Consider the following 24986-nt stretch of genomic DNA (forward strand, 5'->3'; position numbering starts at 1 on the left):
CATGTGGAACCTGTACATGGATCAAGTGGCAGTCATTTGAACAGAACAAGGGGATGCAACGTGGTTTAAAGTCAGGAAAGGTGTGTGTCCGGGTTGTGTTCTTTCGCCGTACTTATTCAATCTGTGTGCTGAGCAAATAATCCAAGAAGTTAGGCTATGTAAAGAAGAACGGGGCATCAGCATTGGGGGAAGACTCATTAGCAACCTGAAATATGCCAATGATATAACCTAACCTTGCTTGCTGAAAGTGAAGAGGACTTTTAGCACTCACTGATGAAGATCAAAGACTACAGCCTTCAATATGGATTACACCTCAATATAAAGAAAACAAAAATCCTCACAATTGGACCAATAAGCAACATCATGATAAACAGAGAAGAGATGAAATTTTAGGATTTAATTTTACTTGGATCCACAGTCAACACCCTTGGAGGCAGCAGTCAAGAAATCAAATGATGAATTGCATTGAGAAAATCTGCTGCAAAAGACCTCTTTAAAGTGTTAAAAAGCAAAGATGACACTTTAAAGACTAAGGTGCGCCTGACCCAAGCCCTGGTGTTTTCAGTCACCTCAGATGCATGTGAAAGCTGGACAGTGAATAAGAAAGACTGAAGAAGAATTGACACCTTTGAATTACGGTGCTGGCGAAGAATATTGAATGGACATGGACTGCCAAAAGAACAAACAAATCTGCCTTGTAGGAAGTGCAGCCGGAATGCCCCTTAGAGGCAAGGATGGTGAGACTTTGTCTCACATATTTTGGACATGTTATTAGGAGAGGCCGGGACCTGGAGAAGGACATCAGGCTTGGTAAAGTTGAGGGTCAGCAAAAGAGAGGAGGACCTTCAGTGAGCTGGACTGACACAGTGACTGCAACAATGGGCTCAAGCATAACAATTGTGAGGATGGTGCAGGACCAGACAGTGTTTCGTTCTGTTGTACAGAGGGTTGCTGTGAGTCAGAACTGACTGGACAGCACCTAATAACAACAACAGGGTTGGGGAGAGGGTCTTTTTAGAGTGATGAAATTATTCTAAAATTAGATTGTGATGGTGGTTGCACAGCTCTGTAACTATACTAAAAACCATTGAATTGTACACTTTGAGTGGATTGTATGGTTTCGGAATTATTATATGTCCATGTAACTGTGAAAGAGAAAAGGAAAGGAAGAAAAGAAAAAGAGGCGAAGATTGCTTTAGATTTCATAAAGTAAAGTAGTAGACAAAGACTATAATTCTAACAGGTATAGTGGTGTGACAATCAGCAGTCTTAATCTTTAAAAACAAAGAGCTAGTTTTCAGCTCCACTGAGGTTACTTTTCCCTAGGAAAATATCCGCTCATTCGCACCTTCAACAAATAAGTGTTTATTGAGCACTACTGGGTACCTGGCCCTGTTCTCTGTGCCAGGAATTGAACAGTGAAAAAATTGGACTCATCTCCCTCCTGCCACCAAACCTATTCTTCTTCTGGGTTTCTTAAATTAATACTAATAACATTCTGTTTTCCCAAGTCAGAGACTGAGGAGTCATTTGTGATTCTTCTCCTTTTCTTTCCACGTGCAGTTAGTCACCAAGTTATATCAAGTCTATTTTTTATCTCTTAATCTATTCCCATCTTCTGTTTCCCTCTTACCAGTGTGCTGATTCTATTCTCTAGGCCAGCAATTCTTGGCTACAGTACTTGGCTAAAGCACCAAAGTTTGTAAATGGTTTACCTTAAAAAATCAGAGAAATAATTCCTGTAAATGTTAGCTTCACTACTGTCCCCTGACATGCCATCTTAGTTAGCTACTGCTGTTGTAACAAATACCACAAGTGGGTGCCGTTAAAGAACAGAAATTTATTTTCTCATAGTTCTGCTGGCTAAAAGTTCAAATCAAGGTCTTGGCTGTGTCAATTCCTTCTTTGTTGATAGCCCTGGAGCATTCCCTGCTTTCTTACAGTTCCATGGCTTGTAGAAGATCCTCAGATGGCATCTGTCTTCCCCCATGTATCTGCCCCTGTGTCTAATCTGCTCTTTTTAAACCCTAGAAGTAATTGGATTTAGAACCCACCCTAGTCGGGTATAATCTAATTAACATAAAGAAAATCCTGTTTTCAAACAGAATTACATCCATACTTATAGGGGGTTAGGATTCCAGCACTTACTTTGCAGGGAGGGGGAGTCAATTTAATCCATAAAACATGCCATTTAGTAGAGAACAACATAAGTTGATTTACTTTATCTTTCATTTTAGTATATATCGTTATCATCACTACTTACCTACATTTATTCCTGGTCATTGTTAAGGACTTCCTTTGGCCAGAATCCTTTGATCCAGTCTCTCTCTGAGTCATAGACTTCTGCCTTTTTTAAGCTTTAAAACATGACTATAGAATCTCCTTGGCCCCTATCCAAGAGTGTGCCAATTTCATTGGTCGTCAAGGTGGTTAAACGATGCAACCATACACAGTGTAGGAAGGGAAGCAGAATCTTTTTGCTCAGTTTTTACAGATTTGGTTCATTGAAAACTACTTTTTTGATGTGGGTAGTGTCTTTCTAGAGTCTTCTAAGCAATATTAAAGATAGTCCATCTCAAGGGGGCTTTTAGTATTACATGGCAATTCTTTATCTTTTGTTAGTATCCCACAAAGGCTATTTCAGTCTTTCTCCACAGTTCTTAAATCTCTGAACCATTGTCTTTTTCACTCTCAACAAATGACCTCTCTTTTTCATTATACTCACAAAAAATAGAAGAGAATGAAGAGGAACTTCCTCAGCCTCCAACCACTGAATCTACAAACCTATTTGCATCTGAACCTCATTGCCTCCTGTTCAAACCTGTCATATTAAGACTCCCCCGTGATCCATACCTGCCAGCAGTTACTGCTCTATCTCTGCTTGTACTTCATGCCACACTTTCTCAAAGACAGCTGTCTAGGTTTACTTTTGAATGTCCTTCCTATCGATGGCACTGGGTTTTATAGTCACTATTCAAGTCACTGAAATCTGACTTTGTTCACTTCTCCTAAAACTACTCTCACGTGTGTGGTCTCAGTGGTCACATCTCTGTTCTTACTTTGATCTCTCAATGTTGGACACATAGGATGGCTTTTTTCTTCTTATAATACTTTCTTGTCCTGTTCACCACACTCCCCTGCTGTTCTTCCTGCCTCTAGTGACTCCTTTTCAGTCTCCTCTTCTTCCTCTGCCTGCCCCTTGAATGTTGATGATCTTTAATGTCCTCTTCTTTGCCCTTCACACATTTTTTTCTCTACCCAAGAAGTGCTTGGAAACCCCGGTGGCATAACGGTTTAGAGCTACGGCTGCTAACCAAAAGATCAGCAGTTCAAATCCACCAGGCACTCCTTGGAAACCCTATGTGGCAGTTCTACTGTGTCCTATAGGGTCACTATGAGTCGGAATTGACTCGACGGCAATGGTTTTTTTTTTAAGAAGTGCTAAGTTAATATTTGTTGAATGAATGAATTGGTTGTATCTGCAATGATAATTTCTTGAGGAATCTGAGTATAGTTGGAGCTTGTTAACTGAAGAAATTACATTATATCAAATCTGATCATGATTCTCTTAAACTACACTACTGTGTACCTGCAATGAAAAGAATCCAAGCTCATATTCAACTTTAATGTCTCTGAAGTTCAGTTAGCTTTTTGTGAATTCTCTGTATATAAAAGGGAATTACAAAGATAATTTTAAACAACATTTTTCCCTGTTTGACTAATATTTACGTAAGTCCTAAATTGTTTTTTTTTTTTTTTCCTATAGCATAGCTGTCCATCCTCAAAAAAAATCTTATTTGGAGTAAAGATTTAATTTAAATATACTCTGAGGAGGGGGTTTGGGATTCAGGAGAGGAGAGGATATTTAAAGAAACTTTATTCCAGGCACTGGCCTGAGTGCTGGCCTACATATGTCTTAATCTTCCAACAACTCTAGGAAAGAAATAGTCTTAGTCACTTTGTAGAAAGGAGAACGCTGAGACTCAGGGAAGTTAAGTAAATTGTGCATTGTAACATATACAACTACTAAAATTCAGAACCACGGTTTGTTCTGTCAGACTTTATAGCTCATAAATCTTTTCTAAATGATATTAAAAATATATGCTAGGGATGAATGCTAAATGAATACTATTAAAAGTTGAATTTAGTAAACCTAAGTTGTGTTAAAAGTTGTCTGTGTCATTTTGTCCCTAGGCAGTTATTTGGCAGAAAACCAGAGTATCAGATCACAAGATGGCTCTTATGTCTGTTCTGGGAACTGCCATTATGGGCAATATGGAATCCTTTCAGCACCACTCTGAAGAGTTTCAGGTATACAACAAAAATGTCCTTTAATTATTCTGATTTTTTAATGAAGCTGTTAAGATATTTCCCTTTTTGGGGTTTGAGGTGATAAGTTTTTTCTTTTAACGTTTTCGTTAAATGTGTATACAAGGTTGAAAAGAAAGTACATGTAGTGTTTATATTAATCCTTCCTCCCTGAGCCTTCCTTCTGTTTTTACCTTTTTGGTTTTTAAGTATTGTGCTGACATTGATTTTTTTTTAATTGATTTTTAATTTAGAATCTTATCTATTTACTTTTCACTATGAAAGGAAGAGAATTGAGTTTGCTTCCTCTTTTCCTCACTTTCCCATGCTAAATATAACTTCCTTGACTTGATCTGTCAGCTTTACACAGTACTTCTTGATTTAGAACTGGATGAGGTTAACACCTCTGCTCTTCCCTTTATTTGTTCTTTCCTCTTTCAGTCTTGCCAGCTGTACTTTCATGTTATCAATCTGTATTAGTTTCTTACAGCTGCTGTAACAAATTACCACAAACTAGGTAGCTTAAAACAACAGAAACGTATTCTGTCATAGTACTGGAAGTTAAAAGTCCAAACATCACGTCAGCATAGCCATACTCCCCCTGAAGGCTCTAGAGAAGAATCCTTCTTACTGACATCCTAGCTTCTGGTGATTAATGACAATCCTTGGCATTCTTTGGCTTATAATTGCGTTCTTCTAATTTCTGCCTCCATCTTCACAAGATATCTTCCTTCTGTGTGTCTTCTCCGTGTCTCTGTGTCCAAATTTCCCTCTCTTTTTTTTTTGACTTTATCTTTCAGCCCTCCTACTGAGTGCTTTTTTTTTTATTTTGAAAGTTTTATTTAATTTCTAAGAGCAGGTTTTTGTTTTGTTTTTTAGTTCTTATTGCTTTTTCATAACTTCTTACTGTTTTATGTGTACAAAATCTCGAATCTCTTAAGATACTAAATTGTGGTTTTTAATTCATTTATTCTTTGACTTCTCTCTATTTCTTAGGAGATCAGTTATTTTTCTTATCAGATCTTTTTTCTCTAAGCTTCTCATCTTCTTGAGGTTTCTCCCATGAATAGGAAGTCTGTTTGGAACTCTGGGTTTATGGCTGGGCTTGGTAACTGTCAAGCTGTACTTAAGGATTGATGATCCGGGCCCAGAGACTGGAGGAATCACAAATTCCATATGGGGTAGGTGGGAACTTACCCTGTGCACTGGCATCCATATTCCTTACCCTAGTTCTTCTCAGGAAATTCATTCTACCCCTTTCCTCTTCTCCATTTCCTCCCATTCTCTTTCTTTCACTCTCATTTTTCTTTCTAGTACAAGTTTAGATTAATTGCAATTTTGGTTTATAACACATTGTGCTTATTCAGTTTCTTTATAGAAGAATTTTGTTGTCGTCTCCTAACTTTTAGCCTGAAGGTTCTCTGGAGTTCTGCTAGGCAGATTTTCTTTTCTACTCTTCCTCTCTTCTATAATGTATTGAAATCTTTCTTCTGCTTCTGGTTCCCCTCCTAATGTCTCTGCAGTATTGAGTTCTTAATTATTATCATTTTATTAGAGTTTTGGATGAGAGCTTGTGCTCAATTAACACCTAGTCCTAGCGCACTCTCTGCCTGAGGAACAAGTCAGGCCAGCCTTGATGGACAGCTACAGTGCTTAGAAAGTGGCCATGATCTCACATGGGTCCTGTTGTTCAGAGCTCCCTTAATACTTGTTTAATAGTTTTGACACACCCCAGTGCCACCTTAGACTGGTCATGCTGGCTAAAACTTAGAATAGCAAGGGTATTGTCTAAATTCCTGCTGTGGCTTGGTCCCCTGTAGCTTTGTGGGACTTTACTACCTGTACTGGTAACCTGGGCAGCTTACGACAGGACATCCAGACATGGTATCTCTGGAAGCATGCCCTAGAGATGCTAGTTGTCAGGGTTTGGTCTGAAGACTAGCAGCACCAGGATGCTTGTTAGAAATAAAGAATGTCAAGCCCAATCTCAGTCCTACTCAATCAAAATCTGCCTTTAAACAAGATCCCAAGTACTGATCTAGACCTTGGTAAGCTGTGGTTCCATGTGTGGATGGTACTGTCACATGAAGTAGTCCTACATTTGGGAATTTTTTACCTCTGATCTGTATTGAGATGTATTGCCAGATTTATACTTGCCCGTTGATTTTTTTATTTTCTCAAGATAGAATCATGTAAGGGCTACTGATAGTCTATCATAGATAACCTGTGTTTTTGCTGCACTTTCATATGGCTGTTCTTGCATGAAGAATGGGGAAATTTGGAAAGCTTGTGTTGATGAGTGATTTCAGTTCCGTGGGCTGCCAAAATGATAAACTTTTGAGTGTCACTCTGGTGAAAGTGATTATTTAACTGAATTCCTCTCTGTTCCTGCACTGTGTGTCTGCATGTATTTCTGTTGCTATCTATCACCAGCTGTCTGTCACCACACCATGTTTTCTGGGTTTGTTTGGTTGAAGATGGAGAGTTGTCCTTCATCAGAGTTTCTTTGAACCTTTCCCATTCCTGGCCAAAAGCAACCTTAAGTTGTTTGCCAACTGCTAGTGATTACCCCCCTCACACCAGTTTTTTCTTCATTATGTACCTTCAGGTTGTAAAGCTTGGCCACTGAGGCCCTTTTTCTGGATTGGAAAGACAAATACATAGGCCCTTGGGAACCTTGGGTATGGAGAATCTTTATATACCTCTTCCCAAATGTTAAAGGTCCCTTTGTTATCTACAAGGACCTCACGTGGGAAAGATCTCATAAAAAATAGATGGTGGTCCTCGCTGCACCACTGCCGTGGCGGCTTTTGCTAGGAGTTTCCCAGCGTGTCTTTGTTAGTGGGTTTTGGTGCTGTGATTGACTCTGGCTTCAGATTAGCTGAGCCAAGATTAGTGTGAGATTGGCAGCTCCCAGAGAGTTCTGCACATAATGTTACTCTTTTTTCCAACAGTCCAGAGCCTTCCTTTGTCCTCCCTGCTAAGCCACCCTGTCTTTTTTCCTTATCTTAGTTTCTTATACCATCCCTCTTGCAGGTTGATTCTAATCATAATATTAGATTAAGCGTATAACAGTTGGGGTACTGGGTCATACAGTGGGATTGCAAATAGCTCATTTAATGAGCGCATTTGATTTGTTTTCTCATTTGCATGACTAACGTAATTTTAGAAAACAAGAAGGTCTAGATCCCTCCAGAGGCGTGTACATTTTTAGGTTTACTAGATCCCAAACAGTACATCTGGTCCCTGCTGAAAAAGGAGTTACCTGATGGCTCTAGATCAGGGGTTGGCAAACTTTTTCTGTAAAGTGTCAGATAATAAATATTTTAGGCTTTACAGGCTATTGGATCTCTGTCACAATTCTCAGCTCTGCTGTTGTAGCCTGAAAGACAGTATATAAATGAATGGGCATGACTCTGTTCCAGTAAAATTTTACTAACAAAAAACAGGTGGTAGCTGAATTTGCTCCGTGAGCCTTAGTTTCTTGACCCCAGCTCTAGATCAGTCAAGACCCACTAGTGGGTGATGAAATCAGTTTAATGAATTGCAACCAGTATTTTTTAAAAAATGGATTAGAATGGAAAGGAGGAGGAAATAGCACTGTAAAACATATAGTAAGGGTAAGGTTTTCTGAAACTCTTTCAATTGTTTAATATATGTACATATTCACATATATATGTACATAATGAGGCATGATATAAAATTAATTTCTTACTGTGAGTTGCTATCAAAAAACTTGAAAATCACTACTCTATTTAACCTCCTGCTGATCTTGAGCTTTCATGCTTTACTTCCATGGTAGTCAAAGGTATAGGGAATTATAGCTTGATTCCACAGTGAGAATCTGAGAGACAGCTACAGCATCCAAGGAAGGCTGGAAAAGGCACGTAAATATCTCACTCTCAACCAAAGAAGGAAATAAGCAAATGTAATAGGATGACCTCTTTTGAGTTCCTATAGTTGGAATGGATATACTTTAAATCTTTTAAGGAGGCGCTTTTAGAAGATTCATAAGGTTTTCACTGGCCAATTTTTTTTAGAAATAGATCGCCAGGCCCTTCTTCCTAGTCTGTCTTAGTCTGGAAGCTTCACTGAAATCTGTCTACCACGGGTGACCCTGCTGGTATTTGAAATACCAGTGGCATAGCTTCTAGCATCACAGCAACACGCAAGCTACCACCTTTGAATGATGGTGTTAGCGAAGAATGTTGAATATACCATGGACTACCAGAAGAATGAACAAGTCTGTCTTGGAAGAAGTACAGCCTTAGAAGCAAGGATGCTGAGACTATGTCTCACATACTTTGGACATGTTATCAGGAGGGAACAGTCCCTGGAAAAGGATATCATGTTTGGTAAAGTAGAGGGTCAGCAAAAAAGAGGAAGACCCTCAGCAAGATGGGTTGACACACTGGCTGCAAGAGTAGGCTCAAACATAGCAATGATTGTGAGGATGGTGCAGGACCAGGCAGTATTTCATTCTTTTGTACATAGGGTCACTAAGAGTCAGAACTGATTTGACAGCACCTAACAACAACTTTTGTAAAGCCAGTAACCAAGGGAGTACTAACCTGAATGTATTTTTAAAGTTCTGATTACTGTAGTTTAAGAGGTCATTGTTGGATCTTAGTCCTTGCCCTGCTCTTTAAAGCAAATCTGAGTTTCTTGGATATTTCAAGTTGGAATATTTTGTTCAGAACCCAGTTCTAGGAGGCAGGGCCAAGATGGTGGAGTGGTTAAATGAGTCCTGTGGTCACTCTTAAAACAAAGACCAAAAAAAAAACAAGCAAATCGACCATATATGACAATCTGGGAGCCCTGAACATCAAGGGCAAAGTTGAGGAGTCAGACTGAGCGGCATAGGTAGGGAGATATGGTTCAGAAGTAGCAAGGAGTTGCCAGACCTTACCTGGTGGGAACCAGTGCCCCCCCAGGTCAGGTCACCTGGCCTGAGCACGGTGAGGAAAGCAGTGGTGTTCTGGATACGTTTTTCACATTGGGAGAGACCAAGTGGCGGACAGTCCGCTCACGCCTACAAATTCAGTGAAAGCCGGAGCTCAATCGGAAAAACATAAGCACATGCATCTAATCTACTGCGTAGGTAAAAAAACGCTCCTTTGGGAAAAAAACTCTCTTCCATTTACCTGACACCTCCCCACTCTGCCCTGAGCCCCAGGCCGGCTTCAGTGATAGCTGCTTTCCCCAGGCCAGAAGAAGGACCTGTCGCGTGCCCTGAGCCATACTCCTGGCCTTGGAGTAGGAACAAATCAACAAATGGAAAAAATAATCTGCCGCCTCCACTAAGCCGGGAACTCAGGGCAGAAACAGCTCCTTTGTCTAGGCACAGGCGTAAGGGGTCTGTGGATTTTGAATGCCTTTCACCCCTGCATAGACCTGTGTGGGCCCATTTCAACAGCATAGGCCCTCATTAGAACAGTACAACAGGGTATATACCTGAAGTCTAACTTGAACTGTTTTAGCTACTTGGTAGAGAGACAGGTCCATGATGTTTGACACTGCTCTGCCTATTAAGAAGGGTGCTCACCTACCCACATCAGGGGCCCTAGAATTGGTCGCTCCACCCATGCCACCTAGCCACCTGTGACAGGGGTCCAAGGATAAGGCGTGCCTCTCAGTCCTTGCAACCAATAGCATTGGGTACATGTCTTAGTCACCTAGTACTGCTATAACAAAAATACCACAAGTGGATGGCTTTAACAAAGAGAAATCTATTTCTTCAGTGTGAACCAGGCTAAAAGCCCAAATTCAGGGCATCAGCACCAGGGGAAGGCCTTCCCTGTCTGTCAGCCTTCTCATTAATCTTCCCCCCAGACTAAGAACTTCTTCACACAGGGACCGCAGGTCCAGAGAACACGCTCTGCTCCAGCACTGCTTTCTTCGTGGTATGAGGTCCCCCCCTCTGCTAGCTTCCCTTTCCTTTTATCTCTTGAGAGAGAAAAGGTAGTGCAGGCCACACCCCAGAGAAAATCTCTTTACATTGAATCAGGGATGTGACCTGGTAAGGGTGTTACAATCCCACACTAATCCTCTTTAACATAAAATTACAGTCACAAAATAGAGGACCAAGTTAATGTATATATTTTTGGGAGGACTTAATTCAATCCATGACACTGCCCATGGTCCAGCTGTAAAACCTACCCACCTACGTGCTTTAGGGAACAGGGACATGCTTTCCCCACAGACAGCCAGGGGCGGTTGTCAGCCCCCTGCCTTGCTCAGCATGTGACCCCTACTGCAGACAGATACTTGTGCCTATGCCAATCACCCCTGCTCATCTAAGACTATACATGAGAGCCTACACCACACCCTTGATGACCAACTACCTGGACACCTGAGCTGAATCCATACAAGAAAAGTGAACACACTCCTGGGCTCATATACCTAGTAACAGCTCTAACCACCTGATGACGAGACATTAGAGCTTCAAAGGTGCCAATAATCAAACTAGCTCACTCAAGCAGCCTATTCAGGCATATTAAAACAAAACAAGAAGCTAGGACACAGTAAGCAAACATAAAATAAATACATATAATAACTTATTGATGGCTCACAGACAAAAGTCAATATCAAATCACATAAAGAGGCAGACCATGATGGCTTCAGCAGGCTCCCAAAACAAAGAATCAAGAAATCTTCTGGATGAAGAGAACTTCCTGGAATTATCAGAGGTAAAATACAAAAGATTAATATACAGAACTCTTCAAGAGATCAAGAAGTTGATCAGGCAAAATGCAGAACAAGCCAAGGAACACGCAGACAAAGCATTAGAGGAACTTAAAAAAATTAGAGAAGAGCATAATGACAAATTTGATAGGCTGTAAAGATCCATAGAGAGACAGCAAACAGAAATCCAAAAGATTAACAATAAAATTTCAAAATTAGAAAACGCAATAGAAAGTCATGAGAGCAGAATTGAGGCAATGGAAGTCAGAATTAGTGAGATTGAAGATAAAGTACTTGACACCAACATTTGAGAAAAATCAGACAAAAGAGTTTTAAAAAATAAACCTCAAGAATTGTGTGGGGCGCTATCAAGAGGAATAACCTATGAGTGACTGGAGTACTAGAACAGGGGAGAATTACAGAAAATACAGAAAGAATTATTGAAGATGTGTTGGCAGAAAACTTCCCTGGTATCGAGAAAGATGAACAGGTATCTATCCAAGATGCTTATCAAACCCCATACAAGGTAGATCCCAAAAGAAAGTCACCAAGACATATTATAATCAAACTTCACAAAGTCAAAGCTGAAGAGAGTATTTTAAGAGCAGCTAGGGATAAACGAAAAGTCACCTACAAAGGAGGGTCAATAAGACAGCTCAGACTCAGACAACTCAGCAGAAACCATACAGGCAACAAGGCAATGGGATGACATATATAAAGCCTCGAAGGAAAACAATTGCCAACCAAGAATTATATATCCAACAAAACTGTCTCAAATATAAAGGTGAAATTAGGACATTTCCAGATAAACAGGAGTTTAGGGAATCTGCAAAAACCAAACCATAATTACAAGAAATACTAAAAGGAGCCCTCCAGTTAGAAAATCAGTAACATCAGATAACAGTCCAAGACTAGAACACAGGACAAAGCAACCAGATACCAACCCAGGTAGGGAGATCACAAAAATAAATTAAAGCTAAAATGTTCAAAACAGGGAAATGAGATGTCAACCTGTAAAAGATGACAACATTAAAACAAAAAAGAGGGACTAAAAATGTAGTCATAGATCTTATGGAGAGGAAGTCAAGGTGATATCAAGAAATAAAAGATTGGCTTAAACTTAGAAAAATGGGGTAAATATTAAGGCAACCGCAAAGGAAACTAACAATCCTACACATCAAAATATAAAACAAGAAAAACGTAAAGACTCTGTAAATACAAAAGCAACAGCAATGAAAAAGAAGAAAAGGAAATCATATAAGGAAAAATGACTGAGCACAGAAGATGAAGTGGAACAAAAGAACTGTCAGCAACAGAAAAAAAAAGACATCAAAATGAAAGCACTAGACTCATACCTATCAGTAATTACGCTGAATGTAAATGGATTAAATGTACCAATAAAGAGGCAAACAGTGACAGAATGGTTAAAAAAAAAAACAAAACACGATCCGTCTGTTTCCTGCCTGTGAGAGACACACTTTAGACTTAAAGACACAAAATGAAACTCAAAGGATTGAAAAAAATATATCAAGCAAACAATCAAAAAAGAGCAGAGTGACAATGTTAATTGCTGACAAAATAGACTTTAAATTCTGCCACAAAGGTTAAGGAATGTGTAATGATTAAAGGCTCGATATACCATGGGGATATAACCATAATAAATATTTACCCACCCAGCAACAGTCCTCCAAAATAGATAAAACAAACTCTAACAGCATTGAAAAGAGAGATAGACAGCTCCCTAACAATAGTAGGAGACTTCAACACACCACTTTCGGTGAAGGACAGAACATCCAGAAAGAAGCTTAATAAAGACACGGAAGATCTAAATGCCAAAATCAACCAACTTGACCTCATAGACATACACAGAACATTCCACCCAACAGCAGCCAAGTATACTTTGTTTCCAGCGTACATGGAACATTCTCCAGAATAGACCACGTATTCATAAAGCAAGCCTTAACAGAATCCAAAACATTGAAATATTACAAATCATCTTTTCTGACTATAAAGCCATAAAAGTAGAAATCAATAACAGAAAAAGCAAGGAAAAAAAAATCAAACACTTGGAAACTGAACAACACCTTGCTGAAAAACAGCTGGGTTATAGAAGAAATTAAAGACGGAATAAAGAATTTTATAGAATCAAACGAGAATGAAAACACTTTCTAGCAGTACATTTGGGACACAGCAAAAGCAGTGCCCAGAGGTCGATTTTACAGCAATAAATGTACATGTCCAAAAAGGAGAAAGGGCCAAAATCAAAGAATTATACCTACAACTCGAACAAATAGAAAGAGAGCAGCAAAGGAAGCCAATGGATACCAGAAAAAGCAAATAATAAAAATTAGAACAGAATTAAATGAAATAGAGAACAGAAAAACGATTGGGAGAGTTTGAAAGACCAAAAGCTAGCTCTTTGAAAAGATCAGCAAAATCGGTAAACCACTGGCCAAACTGACAAAAGAAAAACAGGAGAGGAAGCAGATAAACCAATGAGAAATGAAATGGGAGATATCACAACAGACCCAACTGAAATTAAAAGAATCATAACAGAATACTATGAAAACTTGTACTCTAACAAATTTGAAAACCTAAAGGAAATGGACAAATTTCTAGAAACACACTACCTAATTAAACTAACACAAACAGAGGTAGAAGACTAAATAAACATATAACAAAAAAAGAGATTGAAAAGGTAATTTAAAAACTCCCAACAAAAAAAAAGCCCTAGCCCTGATGGCTTCACTGGGGAATTCTACCAAACTTTCAGAGAAGAGTTAACACCACTACTACTAAAGATATTTCAAAGCATAGGAAAGGACAGAATACTCCCAAACTCATTCTATGAACCCAGCGTAACCCTGATACCAAAACCAGGTAAAGACACCAGAAAAAAAGAAAATTATAGACCAATATCCCTGATGAACATAGATGCAAAAATCCTCAACAAAGTTCTAGTAAGTAGAATACAGCAACATATCAAAAAGTAATTCTTCATGACCAAGTGGGATTCATACTAGGTATGCAGGGATGGTTTAACATTAGAAAAGCAATCAATGTAATCCATCACACAAATAAAACAAAAAGACAGGAACCACATGATCTTATCAATTAATGCAGAAAAGGCATTTGACAAAGTCCAACACCTATTCATGACAAAAACTCTCAGCAAAATAGGAATAGAAGGAAATTTCTCGGTGTAATAAATGACCTTTATACAAAGCCAACAGCAAACATCATCCTAAATGGAGTCTGAAATCATTCCTCTTGAGAATGGGAACCAGCAAGGATGCCCTTTATCACCACTTTTATTCAACATTGTGCTGGAGGTCCTAGCCAGAGCATTTAGGCTAGAAAAAGAAAGAAAGAGCATTCAAATTGGTAAGAAGCAAAAGTATCCCTGTTTGCAGAAGATATGATTCATACATAGGAAACCCAAAAGAATCCACAAGAAAACCCCTGGAACTAATAGAAGATTTCAGCAAAGTGTCGGGATACAAGATAAACATACAAAAATCAACTGGATTCCTGTACACCAACAAAGAGAACGTCACAGCGGAAGTCTCCGAATCAATACCATTTCAGTAGCCCCCAAGAAAATAAAATACTTAGGAATAAATCTAACCGGAGACATAAAAGACCTAGACAGAGAAAACTACAAGACACTACTGCAAGAAACCAAGAGACCTACATCACTGGAAAAACATACTTGCTCATGGATAGGAAGACTCAACATTGTGAAAATTTCTGTTCTACCCAAAGCGATCTATAATCCCGATCCAAATTCCAATGGTATTTTTTAATGAGATGGAGAAACAAATTACCAACTTCATATGGAAAGGGAAGAAGCCCCAGATAAGTAAAGCATTGCTGAAAAAGAAGAACAAAGTGGGAGGCCTCACACTACCTGATTTTAGAACCTGTTATACTGCCACATTAGTCAAAACAGCTTGGTACTGGTACAACAACAGATACATAGACCAGTGAAACAATTGAGAATCCAGACATAAATTCATCTCCCCATGAGCAGCTGATATTTGACAAAGGCTCAAAGTCCATTAAATAGGGAAAAGATAAGTCTCTAACAAATGGTGCTGGCCTAACTGTGGATATCTATCTGCAAAAATATGAAACAAGACCCATACCTCACACCATGCACAAAAACTAATTCAAGATGGATCAAAGACAGATATATAAAATCTAAAATGGTAAAGATCATGGAAGAAAAAACAGGGACAATGCTAGGAGCCCTAATACATGGCATAAACAGTATAGAAACCATTACAAACAATGCACAAACACCAGAAGAGAAACTAGATAACTGGGAGCTCCTAAAAATCAAACACACTCATCCAAAGACTTCACCAAAAGAATAAAAAGACAACATACAGACTGGGAAAAAAAAATTGGCCAGGACAAATGTGATCAGCATCTTATCTCTAACATCTGTAAGATACCGCAACACCTCAACAACAAAAGACAAATAACCCAGTTAAAAAATGGGCAAAGGATGTGAACGGGGACTTCATCAAAGACATTCCTAGCAGATACGTGAGGAAATGCTCACAATCATGAGCCATTAGAGGAATGCAAATCAAAACTACAGTGAGATACCATCTCACCCCAAGAAGGCTAGCATTAATCCAAAAAACACTAATAAATGTTGGAGAGGTTGTGGTGAGACTGGAGCACTTATACATTGCTGATGGGGAAGTAAAATGGTACAACCATTTTGAAATCATTTTGGCACTACCTTGAAAAGCTGAAAATGGAACTACCATATGATCCAGCAATCCCACTCTTTGGAATATATCCTAGAGAAGTAAGAGCCCTCACATGAATAGATATATGCACACCCATGTTCACTGCAGCGCTTTTTACAGTAGCAAAAAGATGGAAACAACCAAGGTGCCCATCGACAGATGAATGGATAAACAAATTATGGTATATTCACACAATGGAGTATTATGCAACAATAAAGAACAACAATGAATCTGTGAAACATCTCATGACATGGACGAATCTGGAAGTCATTATGGTGAGTGAAGTTCGTCACAAAAGGACAAATACTGAATGAGACCATTATTATAAGAACTCAAGGTTTAAACACAGAAGAAAACATTCTTTGCTGCTTATGAGGGCGGGGAGGGAGGGAGAGAGGTATTCACTAATTAGGTAATAGACGAGTTATTTTAGATGAAGGGAGGGACAGTATACAATACAGGGGAAGTAAATACAACTGGACTAACCCAAAAGCTAAGAAGTTGCCTGAATACAACCAAACACTTCGAGGGACAGAGTAGCAGGGACGGGGGTCTGGGGACCATGGTTTCAGGGAACATCTCGGTCAATTGGTATAACAATGTGTATTAAGAAAACGTTCTGCATCCCACTTTGGTGAGTGGCATCTGGGGTCTTAAGTGCTACCAAGTGGCCATCTAAGATGCATCAGTTGATCTCAGCCCACCTGAAGCAAAGGAGAATGAACACCGAAGACACCAGGAAAATACGAGCCCAAGGGAAAGAAAGGGCCACATAAACCAGAGACTCCATCGATCTGAGACCAGAAGTAGATTGTGCCTGCGCACTACCAGTGACTGCCCTGACAGGGAACACAACAGAGAATCCCTGATGGAGCAGGAGAAAAGTGGGATGCAGACCTCAAATTCTAATTAAAAGACCAGACTTAATGGTCTGAGTAAGACTGGAGGGACCCCAGAGGTCATGGCCCCCAGACTCTCTGTTAGCCCAAAACTAAAAGCATTTTTGAAGCCAACTCTTCAGACAAAGATTAGACTGGAGTATAAGACATAAAATAATTGTGGTGGGGAGTGGGATTCTTAGCTCAAGTAAACACATAAGACTATGTGGGCAGCTTCTGTCTGGAGGCAAGATGAGAAGGCAGAGGGGGACAGGAGCTGGTTGAATGGACACGGGGAATACAGGGTAGAGAGAAGGAGTGTGCTGTCGTCACATTTTAGGGAGAGCATCTGGGGTCACATAACAATGTATAAGTTTTTGTTTGAGAAACTGACTTGAATTGTAAACTTCCCATTAAAGTACGGTAAAAAGATAATAAGTTGGAGGTTTAAAGATGATCAGAAATAATGCCACTTGGCTTTGTGGTAGTGATTCCCGTGACCTCTGGGGATAGCACCTGGGAAATGAAAGCCTGTCACTTCTCTGAAGAGTTTTGTTGCAAAGCTGAAATTGAAAGGAATTGACTAAAGGGTACTACGAGTAAGAACTTGATGGCTTAAAAATGATTTGGTATGAAACACCACATCTGTTTTGAACATGAATGGATAAGATAAATAACCTTTTCATTTCTGTGGGTGATTGTATTTGGCCCTTCTTAGTTGGTGAAATGATTTGTCTAATTCTGATAATGATTCTGTCATACTAACTAGTTATAGGATATCTCCTAACAGACTGTAAAGACTGACAAGTAATATTCAAGGTAACAGGTAATTCAGCCTTCCAAAATTGAGCAGTAGCAAACCTGCAGTATTTTTAGTAACCAAAGACTGCATGCCTGCCAAATTGCTTAGCATGTGCCAACCACCCCTGTGCTAACATGCTCATTTGTGATGGGGAAGGGAATTACAGTTCTTTTCCATGAACAAGAAGTTCCTGTCATGAGAGGTTATGAGGGCATGAAGTGAAGTGAAAGTTCCTACTGCCCCCCTCAATCCATTTCTTAGGAAAATCGTTTAGTGTGTTTACTTTCAGTCCTGTTTTCTATGAATAAAGTTGGCAAAAGGCATTCCAGGCAAAGAGAACAGTATGTGGGTGAGCAAGGAAGTCACAAAGAGTTGGGATGGAGGGTGTATGAGTACACATGTGCACTCATATAAGAGGAATATAAGGTGCATGGAGTTGGAGGAAGGAAGATACACATGCTAAGTGATGAGACTGGAAATGTAATTCTGAGCCAAATGACTCATTTGGTGGTAAGTCAGGAACATCAAAAGTTTTCAAGCAGAGGGAGTGGGAAGACTAAATTTTGTTTATTTTTATACAAAGAAAAAAAATAAGTATAGAAAAGTATAGCACACCATTAGTTCTGCAAGCAGTCCCTGGGTTACAAACATCTGGCTTACGTATAGCCAGTAGTTATGAACCAGCCCCCGTGAAGCATATTATATTAAAAATTTGAAGTATATATGATATACTTGGCAGCCATCAAAATATTATTATTATTATTATTATTATTACTGTATTATTATGTTAAAGATGTTTTAGTGTATCTGGATATGTTTCTTTAATGGTTTTTATGCATGGAAAGGTACACTATGTACTAAGACAAACATTTGACTAACTGACATTAGATACCAACCATACCTAACTGTCCAGAGTTAATGTACAAATTTGACTTAAAGACAGACTTAGGAACTCATTTGTAATCTAGAGACTGCCTGTATTTATGTGATATTCTGGAAAAGGTAAAACTGTGGGGACAAAATAGATCAGTGGCTGCCTGGGGTCTCAGGGAGAGGTTAATAAAAGGGCATAGGAGAGTTTTGGGGGGTGATAGAACTCTTCTATATCTTGATTGTGATCATGGATATAGAATTAGATACATTTGTTAAAACTGACAACTATCCACTGAAAAGGAGAATTTTATTGTCTATAAATTTTACATTAATTAAAAAACAAAAAGATTGGTGATTTGTATCTACCCAGCATTGATGTACAAGAAAAGCCTGGTGATCTCCTCCCATGAGATTAACCCAAACTAGTGGCTGGGATTTTTCGGAAGTAGATTGCCAGGACTTTTTTTCTTAGGCATCTCTGCATGGACTCAAACCTCCAACCTTTCTGTTGGCAGCCCATCATTTAAGTATTTGCGTGATCCAGGGACTCCTTCCAGAAGATTACACCCGTTGAAAGCCCCATGGAGCACAATTCTACTCTGAAACAGGTGGTGTTGCCATGATTTAGAATCTTCTTGACAGAAATGTGTAACACCTCTGGGGCTGAGAGACAGCGCTCCAGCAAGAGCACACTCCCCTCCAGCTCTTCCTCCCTCCCTGATGCAGGGCTGAGATCCAGGCTTGTAGGAGACTCAGCAGTGTTGGCTCTAGCTTACTAAATGACAGAGAGATTTGCTGTGGTGCCATATAGGCAGAACTTGCTGGAAGCGCACACTCAGAGTGCTGGAGAAAGCTGTTCATGGGGTGTCATAACAGGTGCACTCTGCGATAAAACCATTCAAGGGGAGTACTGGGGGCAAGCTGCTGGCCAGTATGTGCCGGTGGCCATCAAGCACCGCAGAAGGTGGGTGCTGGAGGAGCTTCATGTGTGTGCTGCAGGAGTGTGGTGCTGGGGAACCTGCCTGAACTGTAGGAAGCTGGTAGTAGAAGAGCAGTGCACACTGTAGCATCTGGGTGCTGCAAAGACTCCTGTACGCAGTAGGAGCAAGAAGCTGGGGAAGTTGTGTGCACTGCCAAGTGAGCCCTGGAACAAGGAAGCAAAAGCCTTTCCCCTCTAAAGGCTCTCCAGCTCCTAATTCTAACACCATGTCAGATGGAAAAGGAAAAATTTACAAAATGCACAGATCCGTTTTTGCAGATTAGGCAGTGAAGGTTGAATTTGGAGTTAAAAGCAACAAATTAATAACTGGAACAATGTGTTTAATCCATTCCATTTATTTTATTACTACATATTTAGACTTATTTCTACCATGTTATTTTTTATTTGCTTCCTTTTCTTCTGTTGCATTGATAAAGTTACCTTTATTCTCTTTTTTTTCTCTACTAGTTTAAAAATTATTGGTTCCACTTACATTCTTCTAATGGGCACCCTTTAATTTTTTTTTGTAATATACGTAGATTGTGTCGATTCTATAATCATTTGTTATCTCTGGCTTCCTGCTAATAAAGATTAGGATTTTATCATAATTCCATACCCCTCTGAATTTCTTTTTCCATCTCCTTTTTTATGCTATTATCTAGAAGTTTATTTTTAAACTCAAAACACTACATTTATTATTTTGTTTATATCTTTCCTCACTGCTACTCTATCTAATTTTTTCCTTTAATTTCGTCTTTTTTCTTGTTGGAATATGTCTTTTGGTGGTCCTTTCAGCCAGGGTGTGCATTTAAAACTCTTAGCAAAAATGTCTTTATTTCTCCCTAATTCTTGAAATGCAGTTGAGCTATGTGTAGAATGCTGTGACAGTTATTTTCTCAGGATTTTAAAGCAAATACCCTGTTATTTGCTGCTAGCTCTTGTTACTGGTGAGGTCTTTCAGTGATGTAATTCTTATGTAAGAAGTCTTTTTCTAATAGCTTTTAAGATTTTATGTTTATGCTTGATACTGTATAGTTTCACTATGATGTGTACATGTGTAGATTTATATTTATTTATATGACATCAACTCTCAGTGTGTACTTTTTACCTGAGAATTCACATCTTTTTTCAGATCTCAACAACAGAAGAACTTCTTTTCAAGTTTTTTTTATCTTTGATATTTTTATCGCTGTATTTTTCCCCGCTAGGAACCCTGGTGGCACATTGGTTAAGCTCTCAGGTGCTAACCGAGAGGCCTGTGGTTCAAACCCATCCGGTGATCCAGGTGTAAATATTACAGCCTTGAAAGCCCTATGTGGCAGTTCTGCTCTGTCCTATGGGGTTGATATGAGTCAGAATGGACTTGATGGCAGCGGGTTTTTTGTTCGTTTGTTTTTTTTTATTCCCTGCTTAGTTCTGGATGAATCCCTCAATGCTACCTGGTTTTCATTCCTAAAACTGTGTATTTCCAGGATCAGAATTTAATTGTTTTCAAATTCTTTTCTAAACTTGAGAGCTACCAGTTTTGATTACTTTCTGGGTTTTGTTCTGTTTTTGTTTTTAATGGTTGCTGTTTTCTCTTTTTTTAGCATGTTGCACATACTAATTTCAAAGTCCTTTTCATACTGCTTTATCATCTCGATTTTCCTGAGAGAAAATTTTCTCCTTCTCCGCTATTTTAAATACTTTGAAATTTTAATTTGCAAAGTCATCCTGAATGGGTGTTGTGTTTTTTGTTTTGTGTTTTCTTTCTCCACTTCCCCTCCCCCATAATAGTTTGGCAGTTTCCTCCTCAGCCCCAGCTCAAAACCAGGTGTTGTATTAGTAGGTCATGCTTCTCATCCTGCCAAGAATTTTACAGACTCCATTCCCTAGCTACTTTGGCTTGGCCCTAACTGTGGCTTAGGAGTTGTGTCTGCTCTTTCTTAGGACCCTGGCAAGCAGCCCACACAGTGGTCACAGTATTTTTAAGCATCTTTTTGTTTTTTGGGAAGGACTCATCCCAGCCCCGTATTTCAAGTGGAAAGACTGATTTCAGTCCCCTGCCTTGTATGGGTGTTTCTGTTCTTATTCCTATACTGGGTTTTAATTTCCAACTGTTCCCAGCTTGTTTCTGATCCTGTAGCACATGGGAATTTTGACTTCAGCTATCAGTCCTCATTATATGGTTTACATCCATAAAAATGTTTTCTTATTTTTATGTGATTAGGTCTTTTGAAATGCTTTTAAAATTTATTTTAATCTGTCACTGCTGAGTATTTGTTGTTGGGATGAGGAAGAAGGAAATTTCTGCATGAGCTTACTCTACTATCCTGACCAGAGGAACTTAAATGTTTACTTTAGAACGTAACTCCAGTGTTAGGAAGGTTTACTGAAAGATAAAGACACATTAGAAACTAGTCAGCGTTACTTCAGTAGCATTGGAGTAGAGGAGGGATGGATCTGGGTTAATGGCATTGGTCTTTATCATGGTAAAAGAATATACAAAAACCATACCCATTGCAGCCGAGTCAATTCTGACTCAATACAACCCTATAAAACACAGTAGAACTGCCCCATAGGGTTTCCAAGGCTGTAACCTTTACAGAAACAGATTACCATATCTTTCTCCCATGGAGCAGCTGGTGGATTCCAACCACCGATCTTTTCAGTTACAGCCAAGCACTTCACCATTGTGCCACCAGGGCTCTTTAAAGGAATATACAAGGAGGAGCAATTGTACAGCAAGGTAAAAGTGGGATAAAATAATATATCAAGTTTTGAATGTGGTGAAATTGATATTTTTAGTGATAGCCTGTTGACTGTAGTAAACACTTGGGGATACAAGTCCAGAAAGAAATAGAGACTATAGATCTATATCATAGCATCACTGGTGTGTATGTAGTTGTTGAGACTATAGATACAGATCAAATTACTCTGGGAGAGTACATAGAAAGCAAGAAAAAAGGAGCTTGATGATAGGGGATCATCATCATTTATAGTTGTGCAAATGGTTAACACACTTAGCTGCTAACAGAAAAGTTGGAGGTTTGAGTTCGCCCATAGGGCATCAGAAGAAAGTCCTGGCTATATACCTCAAAAAATCAGCCACTGAAAAATCCCATGGAGCACAGCTCTATTTTGACACACATGAGGTCACCATGAGTTGAATCAACTCTATGGCAACTAACAACAAGTTAATTTTTACTTTTTATTAGCATCTCATAAGATTCTGTCTTTATTTTTCCATATAACTTGAATATCATTCATTAGTTCTTAAGGTTATGCTAAGCCATATGTAAAGTTCAGTATTTGGAAGTAGTAATAATTATTCAGTGGCCAATCAAGATGGTGTAAAAGGAAGGCACTGGCAATAGTATATAATTTTTCTTTCTTTTATTCTTCATATTTATTCAGGTTAAATTTTTTTTATCCACAAAACCAGTAAGTCTTGCAGAGATTTCAAAGACTCTCCCTGCTGCTCAGCAGGTGCTTTAAGAGGGTCTCACATTACCTGGTGAATTATACAACCGTTGATAACCACTGTGAAGTTTTGTAGTTAATTAAGTAGTATCATTTTGTAATGGATTATCCGGATTTATTAATTTATTTTTACAAATTGGCACAATTTGGCACTGTGACAATAATGCACTTAGTGTTCTAAAATTGGTAATGCATCCCCTTAAACACTATTTCCAAGGGCAGGGATAACCATAAACATAGGTGACAGCCTACTGGTTATGTGGGTACGGAGCCTCATGGTTTCTGCTTAACTAAAAATAGCACCCTGACTGCTTGGTGGCTTTTCTTATTAGCTGAGGCTGAACTTTTACTGTTAGTGTTTCTTACCAATAACGGATCTCGTTCCAGTTGTTTCAGACAAGAGATTATAGGTCTGCATTTTAAATAACTTGAGCTAGTAAGTAGTGGAGCTGGGATTCAAACCAAGTCAGTCTGGCTTTTTATACTGTATTCTTTTTTTTTTTTTCTGTACTTTAGGTGAAAGTTTACAGCTCAAGTTAGTTTCTCATACAACACACATTGTTATGTGACCCTAGCTGCTATCCCTGTAATGTGACAGCACACTCCGCCTTTCCACCCTGGATTTCCCATGTCCATTCAACCAGCACCTATACCCTTCTACCTTCTCGTCTCGCCTCTGGACAGGAGCTGCCCATTTAGTCTCCTGTATCTACTTGAACTAAGAAGCACACTCTTCATAAGTATCATTTTATGTCTTATAGTCCAGTCTGATCTTTGTCTGACGAGTTGGCTCCAGGAATGGTTTTAGTTCTGGGTTAACAGAGAGTCTGGGGGCCATGTCTTCCAGGGTTCCTCCAGTCTCAGTCAGACCCTTAAGTGTGGTCTTTTTATGTAAATTTGAGTTCTGCACCCCACTTTTCTCCTTTCCATCAGGTACTCTCTGTTGTGTTCCCTGTCAGGGTGGTCATTGGTGGTAGCTGGGCACCATCTAGTTCTTCTGGTCTCAGGCTGATGGAGTCTCTGGTTTGTGGCCCTTTTTGTCTCTTAGGCTAATATTTTCCTTGTATCTTTGGTGTTTTTCCTTCTTCTTTGTTCCAGGTGCATTGGGACCAGTTGATGCATCTTACATGGCTGCTCGCTAGCTTTTAAGACGCCAGACACCACTCACCAAAGTGGGATGCAGAACATTTTATTAATAAATTTTGTTGCAGAGTTGACTAGATGTCCCCTGAAACCATGGTCCCCAAACCCCTCACCACCCTTGCCACTCTGTCCCTCGAAGTGTTTGGTCGTGTTCAGGAAACTTCTTTTGGTTTAGTCTAGTTGTGCTGACTTTCCCTGTCATGTATGTTGTCCTTCCCTTCACCTGAGATAATTCTTGTCTACTATCTAGTTAATTCATCTCTCCACCCTCTTAACCATCAGTAAATGTTTTCTTCCGTGTTTAAACCTCTTCTTGAGTTCTTGTAATAGTGGTCTTATATATTTGTCCTTTTGCAGCTAACTTATTTCACTCAGCATAATGCCTTGCAGCTTCATCCATGTTATGAAATGTTTTGCAGATTCATCGTTGTTCTTTATCATTGTGTCGTATTCCATTGTGTGAATATACCATAATTTGTTTATCCATTTATCTGTCGATGGGCACCTAGGTTGTTTCCATCTTTTTGCTGTTGTGAACAGTGCTGCAATGAACATGGGTTTTCATATATCTATTCATATGATGGCTCTTATTTCTCTAAGATATATTCCAAGGAATGGGATTGCTAGATCATATGATACTTCTGTTTCTAGCTTTTTAAGGAAGCACCAAATCCGTTTCCAAAGTGGTTGTCCCATTTTACATTCCCACCAGCAGCGTATAAGTGTTCCAGTCTCTCCACAACCTCTCCAACATTTATTATTTTGTGTGTTTTGGATTAATGTTAGCCTTGTTGGAGTGAGGTGGTATGTCATTGTGGTTTTGATTTGCATTTCTCTAATGGCTAACGATCGTGAGGACTTCCTAATGTATCTGTTTGGTGCCTGAATGTTTTCTCTGGTGAAGTGCCTGTTCTTAACCTTTGTCCATTTTTTAATTGGGTTATTTGTCTTTTTGTTTTTGAGGTTTTGCACTATATTACAGATTTTAGAGATTAGACCCTGATCAAATATGCGGTAGCCAAAATTTTTTTCCCAGTCTGCATGTTGTCTTTTTACTCTTTTGGTGAAGTCTTTGGATGAGCATAAGTGTT

The 24986-nt window shown here is 39.2% G+C and overlaps 1 protein-coding gene across 5 annotated transcripts in view; it reads left to right on the forward strand.

Annotated features, from left to right (window-relative positions):
- Positions 1-24986, forward strand: part of PMS1 (PMS1 homolog 1, mismatch repair system component) — a 130455-nt gene that overhangs the window by 64613 nt on the left and 40856 nt on the right. For all 5 annotated transcript variants that reach the window (XM_049887669.1, XM_049887673.1, XM_049887674.1 and 2 more), the window contains one exon: positions 4195-4311. In XM_049887669.1, the coding sequence (XP_049743626.1) occupies positions 4195-4311 (117 nt within the window). The remainder of the gene's footprint in view (positions 1-4194; positions 4312-24986) is intronic.

This window comes from Elephas maximus, chromosome 6, assembly GCF_024166365.1.
Source record: "Elephas maximus indicus isolate mEleMax1 chromosome 6, mEleMax1 primary haplotype, whole genome shotgun sequence".
NCBI classification, from domain to species: domain Eukaryota; kingdom Metazoa; phylum Chordata; class Mammalia; order Proboscidea; family Elephantidae; genus Elephas; species Elephas maximus.